At 47.1% G+C, this 15,698-nt stretch overlaps 1 protein-coding gene across 2 annotated transcripts in view; it reads right to left on the reverse strand.

The window, feature by feature from the left end:
• LARP4 (La ribonucleoprotein 4) overlaps nucleotides 1-15,698 on the reverse strand; it is a 339,680-nt gene that overhangs the window by 206,856 nt on the left and 117,126 nt on the right. For both annotated transcript variants that reach the window (XM_069230867.1, XM_069230868.1), the window contains 2 exons: nucleotides 3,696-3,908; nucleotides 2,478-2,581 (listed from right to left, as the gene is read on the reverse strand). In XM_069230867.1, the coding sequence (XP_069086968.1) occupies nucleotides 2,478-2,581; nucleotides 3,696-3,908 (317 nt within the window). The remainder of the gene's footprint in view (nucleotides 1-2,477; nucleotides 2,582-3,695; nucleotides 3,909-15,698) is intronic.

Here is a 15,698-nt window from a genome sequence, read left to right on the forward strand (position 1 = left end):
TTTTAAGGAGTCTTTAGTAGTTAAATCCAATCGATAGTCAAATTCTGCCTTTTACAAAGAAGGTACTATAGAAAAGCCGTTGTGCTTACGTATATCTTCTCAGGCTTTTCAGTGCCTTCCAACTGTCACGTGGCAACTGGAATATGCAGGGGAGGTTAGGAGGATTCTTTAACATTAAAAAGCCAAGTCCTGCTGGAAAGTCAAATCCTGTCGGAAAGGTCTGTTGGGGTTTTTCATATGACACTTGGGACACTATTTGAACAGGCCCTCCCATTCACAGGCAAATGTTCATTGACACTTGGACAGGGCCCTTCTTTTGTCCTGCCAGCCAGTGAGATTCCAGTCATAATGGGACACAGACTCATTGAGGTGGGAATTCAAAGGAGGAAAACAGAATTTTAAAACCTTTTAAGCGTATCCACTCTGGCTGCTAAGAGCTCACTTCGATTTTACCAGACTTCTGTCTCGGAGTTTGTTGGAGTTAGAAGGAATGGCTGAAAGTGGGTTACGGAGGACACCAGTATCACCATAGTACACTCCCTACACACACCCTTAAAATGTAAATTAGCACTTGTATAGCGCACTACTCACCCGTTAGGGTCTCAAGGCGCTGTACTCATACCGCTATGGGACCCCTCCTGGCTTTTCCCTGTGAGGCACCCACTCCTGAGCACCCCCAGGGTGAAGCCAGGCATCCAAGCGCTGTTGGGGCCGTTGTGGAGATTAAGCAAGCTATTGCCCAGAGTTGCAGAGTGGGACCCATGAATTAGATTAGGCACCGAGGCGAGAATTATCTGGTCAAGGGGAATTGAGCCCAAGACCTGCCGAAGCGGGACTTGAACCCTGGTCTTGAGCCAGATCTCTGCTTCAGGGTCTGCCGCTCTAACCATTGAGCCACACTTCTCCAGTCGTGCAAGTTTAGTGTTGACAAGGACTTTGGCAATCTTGAAAACGTCCCAAGTGTGTATGGTTACCCCAAGAACTTTAAACCCATTAGAAAGGGCTTCCCCAGGCACGATTCCCACCCACTGGCTCGTCTGTCAGGCATAAACGTGGCACCTCCAGGCAACCAATTCAGAATATTCCTGAAATTGAAGATCATATGAATCTGCATCCTGCAACTTAAGAACTCTTGAGACTGGACCTGCTCTGTCAAAGGACAATGAGGTGGTCTCCATAAGGTTGGCCTGGTAAAGCTACTGGGTCACAAGAAGCTAAAGATCAAGCAAAGCGTAGATTGGGGAAGTAACACGGATGGGGGGGGGGGGGGGGGGAGGGAAAACACTGTGCTGAAATCAGTGGGTGGGAAAGCAAAAGGATGGAGGAGATGCAAAACAGGGGCCTCGAGTTGGGAGAATCGACAGAGGGAGCAGGGATGAAGCACATGAAGAGGAAATAGAAAAGGGGAAGAAACAGACAAAGGCACAACAAGGAGCTGGGGTGCAGAAGCTAACGGGGACAATGCCAGGGGAACACACAAGTCTGATCCTGTAGCGGGAGATGAGGAGTGAAGCACAGGGACAGTCAAACAGCAATATGAGAGCAGCAGAGAGGCTTGGTAAACACATGGGAGACTGATGGAAAACCAAACGACAGACGCTCAGAGTTCCTAAACAAAAAGACAGTGCTTGGAAAGTGTGGACGTACACAAATAATGAGGCCAGCCAACAGTAAGCAATTGACAGGTTCCAAGCTGGTAATACACCTAGCAACAGACCACGTAGGTGCTGTTTAGTAGGAAAGACTTCACCTAGGGCAGCCCTCAGATCTCATAATCTTGCCAGTCATAGAGACAGACAAACATTCTCAGTCTAGGCAGAAGAAAAGGCAGAAATTAAGGAAGGGGAGAAAATTTTAGAAGAAAACAGTATGTCTAGATGAAAGAATGAAAGGAAGAAAGCTGCCAAGACTTTTGAACATGTGCCATATTCTCTCTAAGCGCGATACATAGTCATCATAGGGCTTTGTTACATTCACCAAACTACCAAGGACTAACAAATACAACATAAGTGGCATGAGAAACTGCACAAGCTACATGGAGCCCAAACAATATATTAACTGAGGTACAGGATACATTATCCCAGGTTTATGCCACAATTCACATTTGCAACTGTACGTGAATCTCATCCCAAGTCCTATGGCTACACAGAGATACATTGTAAATAGAGGACAAGTTATATTACGCGGGGGTGCTTAATATTTTAAAGCATTCCCATTCATTAGGTTACACACTATAGCCTTCACTCTAAAGTGTGAAATGTTTTCATTGCCTTTAAATTTAGTGCACTGACATACAAGTGTATGAGGCCATGAAAGAAGATACCCAGCATCAAATGTAGATTAGGGATTGGCTCGGCGGGTGGAGGAATTGGAGTGTTCACACCTGTCAATGTCATTACCAAAGAAAGGAAAAGTATAAACATTAAAAGAAAACATTCACCATTTACATAAAAAATAATTTAAAAAAAAATTCTTACCTCTTTCTATGGAATGCCCGACCTATACTTAACGAAGAAGCATTTGTTTTATAAGATCCGGATGACCCAAAACCGTTTACAAACCCACCATTGGGAAAAGGAGCCTGTAACCAAGATGCAGAGAAAATATAAATATTTTATCTCATTAGCAATCATTTTCATAAATTAGAGTAACAATTTAATGGTCGACTGGTGCTACACCTATAATGACTATTCTGCCCTGCCTTGCATTCCGCAGCAGCTAAGATTTTCCCACATTGCAGAAGAGAATTCTCATGGGATCTGACATATACCTATGTTTAACTAAGCAGTCTAGCCTCCTAGGTTTTAAGTGATCAATCCAAAGCAACTATAATGGCACGGTCTTCTCAAGCTTAACCAGCTCCTATGTACCATTCACAAATTTTCTTAACGGTTAGATCCAGCTGCTATCCACATGGAATACATGCTATGTTTATCAAGTCAAAAACGAAAAGTCACCACTGGTGGTGAGGATACATGTGTACTCAAAACTCAAATCTAAGGCTACTAACTGAAGATGCTTAAGGCCTTTTCCACAGAATTATTCAATTAAACAAATGCTGATGGTCACAGTTCATATCTTCAGAAGATGATCTTGGTGAAAGCATGCCTCTTTAGACCTCCATCAGTAACTCTGTGCATAATTCCTCCCACAATGCACAGATCACTGGGCAGTAGACCACAAAAGAAACTTAGGTGGCTGGATGGATAGAAGCACAGACAAATCTCGAAACCATATTAAGAAAACTTACAGGTCATTCACCAACCAATATAAACAGGAGATGTACTGTTCACTTTAACTGGACAAGAGAATAATGCCTTAGCAATCACCCAGCCTCCACGCTCACCCTCCTCAATGTAACAGACAAACCAAATCAGTTAGGCAAGCGATCTAAGTACAAAATCAGTACATGTCAGTATCACAAAAGAGTAGTTTTGACAGGTTCCATTCACATATACAGCATTGGGGACCTAAGACCAATAAGCTGCTAGAGGCAGACTTTAAATTGCAATACACTTAGCAAATCAAATGCTTATTTATAGAACCAAGATTTATTCTAGTTTCACATTTTAAAAAAAACAAAAAACTTAAGGACTGCTTCATCAAATCAAAAAACCTTCTGGGCCCTCATGCACTGTTTAAGATAGCAGTTACTGACCAGATTGGGTAAGATCTAATACACATGTGCTACTTACCAGTGGTGTTTCAAAGTAAGGTGTAGGGTTCGGAGACCAGGTCTGAGGCACAATGCTATAGATGGAGTACTGCTGTTGAGGGTTATACACAGGCTGCATATAGAGTGGTGACGCGTACTGTGCTTGTGTTTGAACAGGCTGAGAGTACACACTTGAGTCGACTGCCCGGTACCCATTCTTTGCAAAGAACGTATTGATGGCTTTTATCCTTGCCTGTTGAAAACAAATTGATATTGCAGAGACACTGGAGCAATGCACTTGCCAAACTCAATGTAGCAAATAAAGTTTACAATAGGAAATGATTCCTTGCATTGTGTCAAGAGAAGCAAGATGTGAATTGATCTGAGCTAATTAAGCCTACAATCAATGGAAAGCATTTAATGTAACGGCAGAGAACACACTTTTCTTTAAAAAAAAAAGAATTGTAAAAAAAGGGTAAAAACTCTGTTTAAAATATTTGCATGACTAGTTTTTTGATGGATGTTAGGTAATGATCCAAGTTGCATCACAACACTTAAGAATAAAGGGGATGTTTGAGTTAGACTGGCTACCGATTATTGTAGGACTAGAGCTCCAAGTAAAAAGATCACAATAATTCTCTGGTTTGAGACATAACATACAAAAACAACTGATTAGTTTACTTCAATACTGTAAGGAAATGCCTCCTTGGCATGGTTGCCCCCTGACTTTTTGCCTTTGCTGATGCTATGTTTACAATTGAAAGTGTGCTGAGGCCTGCTAACCAGGCCCCAGCACCAGTGTTCTTTCCCTAACCTGTACTTTTGTGTCCACAATTGGCAGACCCTGGCATCCAGATAAGTCCCTTGTAACTGGTACTTCTAGTACCAAGGGCCCTGATGCCAAGGAAGGTCTCTAAGGGCGGCAGCATGTCTTATGCCACCCTGGAGACCTCTCACTCAGCACAGACACACTGCTTACCAGCTTGTGTGTGCTAGTGAGGACAAAACGAGTAAGTCGACATGGCACTCCCCTCAGGGTGCCATGCCAGCCTCTCACTGCCTATGCAGTATAGGTAAGACACCCCTCTAGCAGGCCTTACAGCCCTAAGGCAGGGTGCACTATACCATAGGTGAGGGTACCAGTGCATGAGCATGGTACCCCTACAGTGTCTAAACAAAACCTTAGACATTGTAAGTGCAGGGTAGCCATAAGAGTATATGGTCTGGGAGTCTGTCAAACACGAACTCCACAGCACCATAATGGCTACACTGAAAACTGGGAAGTTTGGTATCAAACTTCTCAGCACAATAAATGCACACTGATGCCAGTGTACATTTTATTGTAAAATACACCACAGAGGGCACCTTAGAGGTGCCCCCTGAAACTTAACCGACTATCTGTGTAGGCTGACTAGTTTTAGCAGCCTGCCACAAACCGAGACATGTTGCTGGCCCCATGGGGAGAGTGCCTTTGTCACTCTGAGGCCAGTAACAAAGCCTGCACTGGGTGGAGATGCTAACACCTCTCCCAGGCAGGAATTGTCACACCTGGCGGTGAGCCTCAAAGGCTCACCTCCTTTGTGCCAACCCAGCAGGACACTCCAGCTAGTGGAGTTGCCCGCCCCCTCCGGCCAGGCCCCACTTTTGGCGGCAAGGCCGGAGAAAATAATGAGAATAACAAGGAGGAGTCACTGGCCAGTCAGGACAGCCCCTAAGGTGTCCTGAGCTGAGGTGACTCTAACTTTTAGAAATCCTCCATCTTGCAGATGGAGGATTCCCCCAATAGGGTTAGGATTGTGACCCCCTCCCCTTGGGAGGAGGCACAAAGAGGGTGTACCCACCCTCAGGGCTAGTAGCCATTGGCTACTAACCCCCCAGACCTAAACACGCCCTTAAATTTAGTATTTAAGGGCTACCCTGAACCCTAGAAAATTAGATTCCTGCAACTACAAGAAGAAGGACTGCCCAGCTGAAAACCCCTGCAGCGGAAGACCAGAAGACGACAACTGCCTTGGCTCCAGAAACTCACCGGCCTGTCTCCTGCCTTCCAAAGATCCTGCTCCAGCGACGCCTTCCGAAGGGACCAGCGACCTCGACATCCTCTGAGGACTGCCCCTGCTTCGAAAAGACAAGAAACTCCCGAGGACAGCGGACCTGCTCCAAGAAAAGCTGCAACTTTGTTTCCAGCAACTTTAAAGATCCCTGCAAGCTCCCCGCAAGAAGCGTGAGACTTGCAACACTGCACCCGGCGACCCCGACTCGACTGGTGGCGATCCAACACCTCAGGAGGGACCCCAGGACTACTCTGATACTGTGAGTACCAAAACCTGTCCCCCCTGAGCCCCCACAGCGCCGCCTGCAGAGGGAATCCCGAGGCTTCCCCTGACCGCGACTCTTTTGAACCTAAAGTCCCGACACCTGGGAGAGACCCTGCACCCGCAGCCCCCAGGACCTGAAGGACCGGACTTTCACTGGAGAAGTGACCCCCAGGAGTCCCTCTCCCTTGCCCAAGTGGAGGTTTCCCCGAGGAATCCCCCCCTTGCCTGCCTGCAGCGCTGAAGAGATCCCGAGATCTCTCATAGACTAACATTGCGAACCCGACGCTTGTTTCTACACTGCACCCGGCCGCCCCCGCGCCGCTGAGGGTGAAATTTCTGTGTGGACTTGTGTCCCCCCCGGTGCCCTACAAAACCCCCCTGGTCTGCCCTCCGAAGACGCGGGTACTTACCTGCAAGCAGACCGGAACCGGGGCACCCCCCTCTCTCCATTCTAGCCTATGTGTTTTGGGCACCACTTTGGACTCTGCACCTGACCGGCCCTGAGCTGCTGGTGTGGTAACTTTGGGGTTGCTCTGAACCCCCAACGGTGGGCTACCTTGGACCAAGAACTGAGCCCTGTAAGTGTCTTACTTACCTGGTTAATCTAACAAATACTTACCTCCCCTAGGAACTGTGAAAATTGCACTAAGTGTCCACTTTTAAAACAGCTATTTGTCAATAACTTGAAAAGTATACATGCAATTTTGATGATTTGAAGTTCCTAAAGTACTTACCTGCAATACCTTTCGAATGAGATATTCCATGTAGAATTTGAACCTGTGGTTCTTAAAATAAACTAAGAAAAGATATTTTTCTATATAAAAACCTATTGGCTGGATTTGTCTCTGAGTGTGTGTACCTCATTTATTGTCTTGTGTATGTACAACAAATGCTTAACACTACTCCTTGGATAAGCCTACTGCTCGACCACACTACCACAAAATAGAGCATTAGTATTATCTATTTTTACCACTATTTTACCTCTAAGGGGAACCCTTGGACTCTGTGCATGCTATTCCTTACTTTGAAATAGCACATACAGAGCCAACTTCCTACATTGGTGGATCAGCGGTGGGATACAAGACTTTGCATTTGCTGGACTACTCAGCCAATACCTGATCACACGACAAATTCCAAAATTGTCATTAGAAATTGATTTTTGCAATTTGAAAAGTTTTCTAAATTCTTAAAAGACCTGCTAGGGCCTTGGGTTAGATCCTGTTTAGCATTTCTTTTAGAGTTTAAAAGTTTGTAAAAGTTTGAATTAGATTCTAGAACCAGTTTTAGTTTCTTAAAACGTATTCCAACTTTTAGAAGCATAATGTCTAGCACAGATGTGAATGTGGTGGAACTCGACACCACACCTTACCTCCATCTACAGATGAGAGAGCTAAGGTCACTCTGTAAACTAAAGAAAATAGCAATGGGCCCCAAACCTACCAAAGTACAGCTCCAGGAGCTTTTGGCAGAGTTTGAAAAGGCCAACCCCTCTGAGGATGGCAACTCAGAGGAAGAGGATAGTGACTTGGAGGACAATTCCCCCCTACCAGTCCTATCTAGGGAGAACAGGGTCCCTCAAACCCTGACTCCAAAAATAATAGTCAGAGATGCTGGTTCCCTCACAGGAGAGACCAACACCTCTGAAATCACTGAGGATAGCCCCAGTGAAGAGGACATCCAGTTAGCCAGGATGGCCAAAAGATTGGCTTTGGAAAGACAGATCCTAGCCATAGAGAGGGAAAGACAAGAGATGGGCCTAGGACCCATCAATGGTGGCAGCAACATAAATAGGGTCAGAGATTCTCCTGACATGTTGAAAATCCCCAAAGGGATTGTAACTAAATATGAAGATGGTGATGACATCACCAAATGGTTCACAGCTTTTGAGAGGGCTTGTGTAACCAGAAAAGTGAACAGATCTCACTGGGGTGCTCTCCTTTGGGAAATGTTCACAGGAAAGTGTAGGGATAGACTCCTCACACTCTCTGGACAAGATGCAGAATCTTATGACCTCATGAAGGGTACCCTGATTGAGGGCTTTGGATTCTCCACTGAGGAGTACAGGATTAGGTTCAGGGGGGCTCAAAAATCCTCGAGCCAGACCTGGGTTGACTTTGTTGACTACTCAGTGAAAACACTAGATGGTTGGATTCAAGGCAGTGGTGTAAGTAATTATGATGGGCTGTACAATTTATTTGTGAAAGAACACCTGTTAAGTAATTGTTTCAATGATAAACTGCATCAGCATCTGGTAGACCTAGGACCAATTTCTCCCCAAGAATTGGGAAAGAAGGCGGACCATTGGGTCAAGACAAGGGTGTCCAAGACTTCAACAGGGGGTGACCAAAAGAAAGGGGTCACAAAGACTCCCCAGCAGAAGGGTGATGAGACAACCAAAACTAAAAATAGTAAAGAGTCTTCTACAGGCCCCCAAAAACCTGCACAGGAGGGTGGGCCCAGAGCCTCTTCACAAAACAATGGGTACAAGGGTAAAAACTTTGATCCCAAAAAGGCCTGGTGTCATAGCTGTAAACAGCATGGACACCAAACTGGAGACAAGGCCTGTCCCAAGAAAGGTTCCACTCCAAACTCCCATCCAGGTAACACTGGTATGGCTAGTCTCCAAGTGGGATCAACAGTGTGCCCAGAGCAAATCAGGGTCCACACTGAAGCTACTCTAGTTTCTGAGGGTGGGGTGGATTTAGCCACACTAGCTGTCTGGCCGCCTAACATGCAAAAATACAGACAGCAACTCTTAATTAATGGGACTAGAATAGAGGGCCTGAGGGATACAGGTGCCAGTGTCACCATGGTGACAGAGAAACTGGTTTCCCCTGGCCAATACCTGACTGGAAAAACTTACACAGTCACCAACGCTGACAATCAGAGAAAAGTACATCCCATGGCAATGGTTACTTTAGAATGGGGAGGGGTCAATGGCCTGAAACAGGTGGTGGTCTCCTCAAATATCCCAGTGGACTGTCTGCTTGGAAATGACCTGGAGTCCTCAGCATGGGCTGAGGTAGAGCTAAAAACCCATGCAGCAATGCTGGGTATCCCTGAACTGGTGTGTGTGAAAACGAGAGCACAATGCAAGGCACAGGGTGAAAAAGTAGAGCTGGAGTCTGGAAAAATGGCCCAGCCTACCAAGAGAACAGGAAAGTCAGTTGGGAAACCAACTGCAACACAGCAAAAGAAAGGGAACCTCTCTTCTCAGGAAGAAGTTCTGCCCTCTGAGGGAACTGAGCCTTTGGAACTTGAACCTTATCAGGTTGAGCTCTTAGGCCCAGGGGGACCCTCAAGGGAAGAGCTGTGTAAGGGACAAGAAACCTGTCCCTCTCTTGAAGGCCTTAGGCAGCAAGCTGCTGAAGAGTCCAAAGGCAAGAAAAATGGAACACATAGGGTCTATTGGGAAGATGGGCTCCTGTACACTGAGGCCAGAGACCCCAAACCTGGTACCACTAGGAGAGTGGTAGTGCCTCAGCTGTTCAGAGAGTTCATCCTAACATTGGCCCATGACATTCCCCTTGCTGGACATTTGGGACAAACCAAGACGTGGGAGAGGTTAGTCAACCACTTCTACTGGCCCAATATGTCCAACATGGTTAAGGAGTTTTGCCTCTCCTGCCCCACCTGTCAAGCCAGTGGTAAGACAGGTGGGCACCCAAAGGCCCCCCTCATTCCACTTCCAGTGGTGGGGGTGCCCTTTGAAAGAGTGGGTGTGGACATAGTTGGTCCACTGGAACCTCCCACAGCCTCAGGAAATATGTATATCCTGGTAGTAGTGGATCATGCTACCAGGTATCCTGAAGCTATTCCCCTTAGGTCGACTACTGCCCCTGCAGTAGCCAAGGCCCTCATTGGTATCTTTACCAGAGTGGGTTTCCCTAAGGAGGTGGTGTCTGACAGAGGTACCAACTTCATGTCAGCATACCTAAAGCACATGTGGAATGAGTGTGGAGTGACTTATAAATTCACTACACCTTACCATCCACAAACTAATGGCTTAGTTGAGAGATTCAACAAGACATTAAAAGGCATGATCATGGGGCTCCCAGAAAAACTCAAAAGGAGATGGGATGTCCTCCTGCCATGTCTGCTTTTCGCTTACAGGGAGGTACCACAGAAGGGAGTAGGGTTCTCACCCTTTGAACTTCTGTTTGGTCATCCTGTAAGGGGACCACTTGCCCTTGTTAAAGAAGGCTGGGAGAGACCTCTCCATGAGCCTAAACAGGACATAGTGGACTATGTACTTGGCCTTCGCTCTAGAATGGCAGAGTACATGGAAAAGGCAACCAAAAACCTTGAGGCCAGCCAACAGCTCCAGAAGTTTTGGTATGACCAAAAGGCTGCACTGGTTGAGTTCCAACCAGGGCAGAAAGTCTGGGTTCTGGAGCCTGTGGCTCCCAGGGCACTCCAGGACAAATGGAGTGGCCCTTACCCAGTACTAGAGAGGAAGAGTCAGGTCACCTACTTGGTGGACCTGGGCACAAGCAGGAGCCCCAAAAGGGTGATCCATGTAAACCGCCTTAAGCTCTTCCACGACAGGGCTGATGTCAATCTGTTGATGGTAACAGATGAGGATCAGGAGGCAGAGAGTGAACCTCTCCCTGATCTTCTGTCATCAGACCCAAAAGATGGTACAGTAGATGGAGTGATCTACTCAGACACCCTCTCTGGCCAACAGCAAGCTGATTGTAGGAGAGTCCTACAACAGTTCCCTGAACTCTTCTCCTTAACCCCTGGTCAGACACACCTGTGTACCCATGATGTGGACACCGGAGACAGCATGCCTGTCAAGAACAAAATCTTTAGACAGTCTGACCATGTTAAGGAAAGCATCAAGGTGGAAGTCCACAAGATGCTGGAATTGGGAGTCATTGAGCGCTCTGACAGCCCCTGGGCTAGCCCAGTGGTCTTAGTCCCCAAACCTCACACCACAGATGGAAAGAAAGAGATGAGGTTTTGTGTGGACTACAGAGGGCTCAATTCTGTCACCAAGACAGATGCTCATCCAATTCCAAGAGCTGATGAGCTCATTGATAAATTAGGTGCTGCCAAATTTCTAAGTACCTTTGACTTGACAGCAGGGTACTGGCAAATAAAAATGGCACCTGGAGCAAAAGAAAAGACAGCATTCTCCACACCTGATGGGCATTATCAGTTTACTGTTATGCCCTTTGGTTTAAAGAATGCCCCTGCCACCTTCCAAAGGTTGGTGAATCAAGTCCTTGCTGGCTTGGAGTCCTTTAGCACAGCTTATCTTGATGATATTGCTGTCTTTAGCTCCACCTGGCAGGATCACCTGGTCCACCTGAGGAAGGTTTTGAAGGCTCTGCAATCTGCAGGCCTCTCTATCAAGGCATCCAAATGCCAGATAGGGCAGGGAACTGTGGTTTACTTGGGACACCTTGTAGGTGGAGGCCAAGTTCAGCCACTCCAACCCAAGATCCAGACTATTCTGGACTGGGTAGCTCCAAAAACCCAGACTCAAGTCAGGGCATTCCTTGGCTTGACTGGGTACTACAGGAGGTTTGTGAAGGGATATGGATCCATTGTGACAGCCCTCACTGAACTCACCTCCAAGAAAATGCCCAAGAAAGTGAACTGGACTGTGGACTGCCAACAGGCCTTTGACACCCTGAAACAAGCCATGTGCTCAGCACCAGTCCTCAAAGCTCCAGATTATTCTAAGCAGTTCATTGTGCAGACTGATGCCTCTGAACATGGGATAGGGGCAGTTTTGTCCCAAACAAATGATGATGGCCTTGACCAGCCTGTTGCTTTCATTAGCAGGAGGTTACTCCCCAGGGAGCAGCGTTGGAGTGCCATTGAGAGGGAGGCCTTTGCTGAGGTTTGGTCCCTGAAGAAGCTGAGACCATACCTCTTTGGGACTCACTTCCTAGTTCAAACTGACCACAGACCTCTCAAATGGCTGATGCAAATGAAAGGTGAAAATCCTAAACTGTTGAGGTGGTCCATCTCCCTACAGGGAATGGACTTTATAGTGGAACACAGACCTGGGACTGCCCATGCCAATGCAGATGGCCTTTCCAGGTTCTTCCACTTAGAAAATGAAGACTCTCTTGGGAAAGGTTAGTCTCATCCTCTTTCGTTTGGGGGGGGGGTTGTGTAAGGAAATGCCTCCTTGGCATGGTTGCCCCCTGACTTTTTGCCTTTGCTGATGCTATGTTTACAATTGAAAGTGTGCTGAGGCCTGCTAACCAGGCCCCAGCACCAGTGTTCTTTCCCTAACCTGTACTTTTGTGTCCACAATTGGCAGACCCTGGCATCCAGATAAGTCCCTTGTAACTGGTACTTCTAGTACCAAGGGCCCTGATGCCAAGGAAGGTCTCTAAGGGCGGCAGCATGTCTTATGCCACCCTGGAGACCTCTCACTCAGCACAGACACACTGCTTACCAGCTTGTGTGTGCTAGTGAGGACAAAACGAGTAAGTCGACATGGCACTCCCCTCAGGGTGCCATGCCAGCCTCTCACTGCCTATGCAGTATAGGTAAGACACCCCTCTAGCAGGCCTTACAGCCCTAAGGCAGGGTGCACTATACCATAGGTGAGGGTACCAGTGCATGAGCATGGTACCCCTACAGTGTCTAAACAAAACCTTAGACATTGTAAGTGCAGGGTAGCCATAAGAGTATATGGTCTGGGAGTCTGTCAAACACGAACTCCACAGCACCATAATGGCTACACTGAAAACTGGGAAGTTTGGTATCAAACTTCTCAGCACAATAAATGCACACTGATGCCAGTGTACATTTTATTGTAAAATACACCACAGAGGGCACCTTAGAGGTGCCCCCTGAAACTTAACCGACTATCTGTGTAGGCTGACTAGTTTTAGCAGCCTGCCACAAACCGAGACATGTTGCTGGCCCCATGGGGAGAGTGCCTTTGTCACTCTGAGGCCAGTAACAAAGCCTGCACTGGGTGGAGATGCTAACACCTCTCCCAGGCAGGAATTGTCACACCTGGCGGTGAGCCTCAAAGGCTCACCTCCTTTGTGCCAACCCAGCAGGACACTCCAGCTAGTGGAGTTGCCCGCCCCCTCCGGCCAGGCCCCACTTTTGGCGGCAAGGCCGGAGAAAATAATGAGAATAACAAGGAGGAGTCACTGGCCAGTCAGGACAGCCCCTAAGGTGTCCTGAGCTGAGGTGACTCTAACTTTTAGAAATCCTCCATCTTGCAGATGGAGGATTCCCCCAATAGGGTTAGGATTGTGACCCCCTCCCCTTGGGAGGAGGCACAAAGAGGGTGTACCCACCCTCAGGGCTAGTAGCCATTGGCTACTAACCCCCCAGACCTAAACACGCCCTTAAATTTAGTATTTAAGGGCTACCCTGAACCCTAGAAAATTAGATTCCTGCAACTACAAGAAGAAGGACTGCCCAGCTGAAAACCCCTGCAGCGGAAGACCAGAAGACGACAACTGCCTTGGCTCCAGAAACTCACCGGCCTGTCTCCTGCCTTCCAAAGATCCTGCTCCAGCGACGCCTTCCGAAGGGACCAGCGACCTCGACATCCTCTGAGGACTGCCCCTGCTTCGAAAAGACAAGAAACTCCCGAGGACAGCGGACCTGCTCCAAGAAAAGCTGCAACTTTGTTTCCAGCAACTTTAAAGATCCCTGCAAGCTCCCCGCAAGAAGCGTGAGACTTGCAACACTGCACCCGGCGACCCCGACTCGACTGGTGGCGATCCAACACCTCAGGAGGGACCCCAGGACTACTCTGATACTGTGAGTACCAAAACCTGTCCCCCCTGAGCCCCCACAGCGCCGCCTGCAGAGGGAATCCCGAGGCTTCCCCTGACCGCGACTCTTTTGAACCTAAAGTCCCGACACCTGGGAGAGACCCTGCACCCGCAGCCCCCAGGACCTGAAGGACCGGACTTTCACTGGAGAAGTGACCCCCAGGAGTCCCTCTCCCTTGCCCAAGTGGAGGTTTCCCCGAGGAATCCCCCCCTTGCCTGCCTGCAGCGCTGAAGAGATCCCGAGATCTCTCAGACTAACATTGCGAACCCGACGCTTGTTTCTACACTGCACCCGGCCGCCCCCGCGCCGCTGAGGGTGAAATTTCTGTGTGGACTTGTGTCCCCCCCGGTGCCCTACAAAACCCCCCTGGTCTGCCCTCCGAAGACGCGGGTACTTACCTGCAAGCAGACCGGAACCGGGGCACCCCCCTCTCTCCATTCTAGCCTATGTGTTTTGGGCACCACTTTGGACTCTGCACCTGACCGGCCCTGAGCTGCTGGTGTGGTAACTTTGGGGTTGCTCTGAACCCCCAACGGTGGGCTACCTTGGACCAAGAACTGAGCCCTGTAAGTGTCTTACTTACCTGGTTAATCTAACAAATACTTACCTCCCCTAGGAACTGTGAAAATTGCACTAAGTGTCCACTTTTAAAACAGCTATTTGTCAATAACTTGAAAAGTATACATGCAATTTTGATGATTTGAAGTTCCTAAAGTACTTACCTGCAATACCTTTCGAATGAGATATTCCATGTAGAATTTGAACCTGTGGTTCTTAAAATAAACTAAGAAAAGATATTTTTCTATATAAAAACCTATTGGCTGGATTTGTCTCTGAGTGTGTGTACCTCATTTATTGTCTTGTGTATGTACAACAAATGCTTAACACTACTCCTTGGATAAGCCTACTGCTCGACCACACTACCACAAAATAGAGCATTAGTATTATCTATTTTTACCACTATTTTACCTCTAAGGGGAACCCTTGGACTCTGTGCATGCTATTCCTTACTTTGAAATAGCACATACAGAGCCAACTTCCTACAAATACGAATTAACAAAATGATCAGTTGAACTGCAAAACTCACAATGATAACAGTATTTTTCAGTGTGCCATATTTGTCTAAAATGAGATGACCCAAGGAAAATGTTACTTACTCAGACATCTGTTTGTGGCATGTGGTGCTGTAGATTTACATGCCTTTCATAAGTGTCATCTAGTTTTGGGTTCAGGGTGTTATAAGTTGTTTTTGTTTAAAGAAGGTTTTTTGAGTCACAAGATCGAGTGACTCCTCCTCTCGGCGATAGTGCGCTCGGGGATCGTCATATGTTCGATTTTTTTTTCCCCCGCAGAGGAGTGAAGTAATTAGTGTACAAGTGTATATATACATATGAAGTGAAGAAATGAGAAGTCCATGCAATACATATTTACAATATGTAATACTACAACAGCCACAAGCTTCCGGGGGAAGGTGCATGTGAATGACATGCCACTAACAGCACCACATGCCACTAACCGAAGTCTACTAGGTAACATTTCCCGTTCAATAGCATGTGTAGCTGTAGATACACATGCTTTGCACAGACTGTAAAGCAGTCCTCTTCCAAAAATAAGCAGCGGCTAGCCTGTAGGTGTTGGAATAGTTTGAAATAGTGTTCTACACATTCCCTCACCAACATTTGCTTGTTGGCAAGATAATGCACCCATACAGTAGTGTTTAGTAAATGTGTGTGTGGTGCAGACCATGTGGGTGCTTTACCTATGTCTGCCATTGGTAGATTTCCCAAGAATGGCACTGAAGCCCCTTTTTTCCTAGTGAAATGAGCTTTAAGAGTTACAGGTAACTGACTTATAACAAGTTTGTATACCTTTGACTATCCATCGTGCTAATCCATTTTTTGAAATGGGATTACCTTTGTGCGGTTGGTGCATGTTTTATCTGAAATCTTTTCTTC

This window comes from Pleurodeles waltl, chromosome 4_2, assembly GCF_031143425.1.
Source record: "Pleurodeles waltl isolate 20211129_DDA chromosome 4_2, aPleWal1.hap1.20221129, whole genome shotgun sequence".
Lineage (NCBI taxonomy): Eukaryota > Metazoa > Chordata > Amphibia > Caudata > Salamandridae > Pleurodeles > Pleurodeles waltl.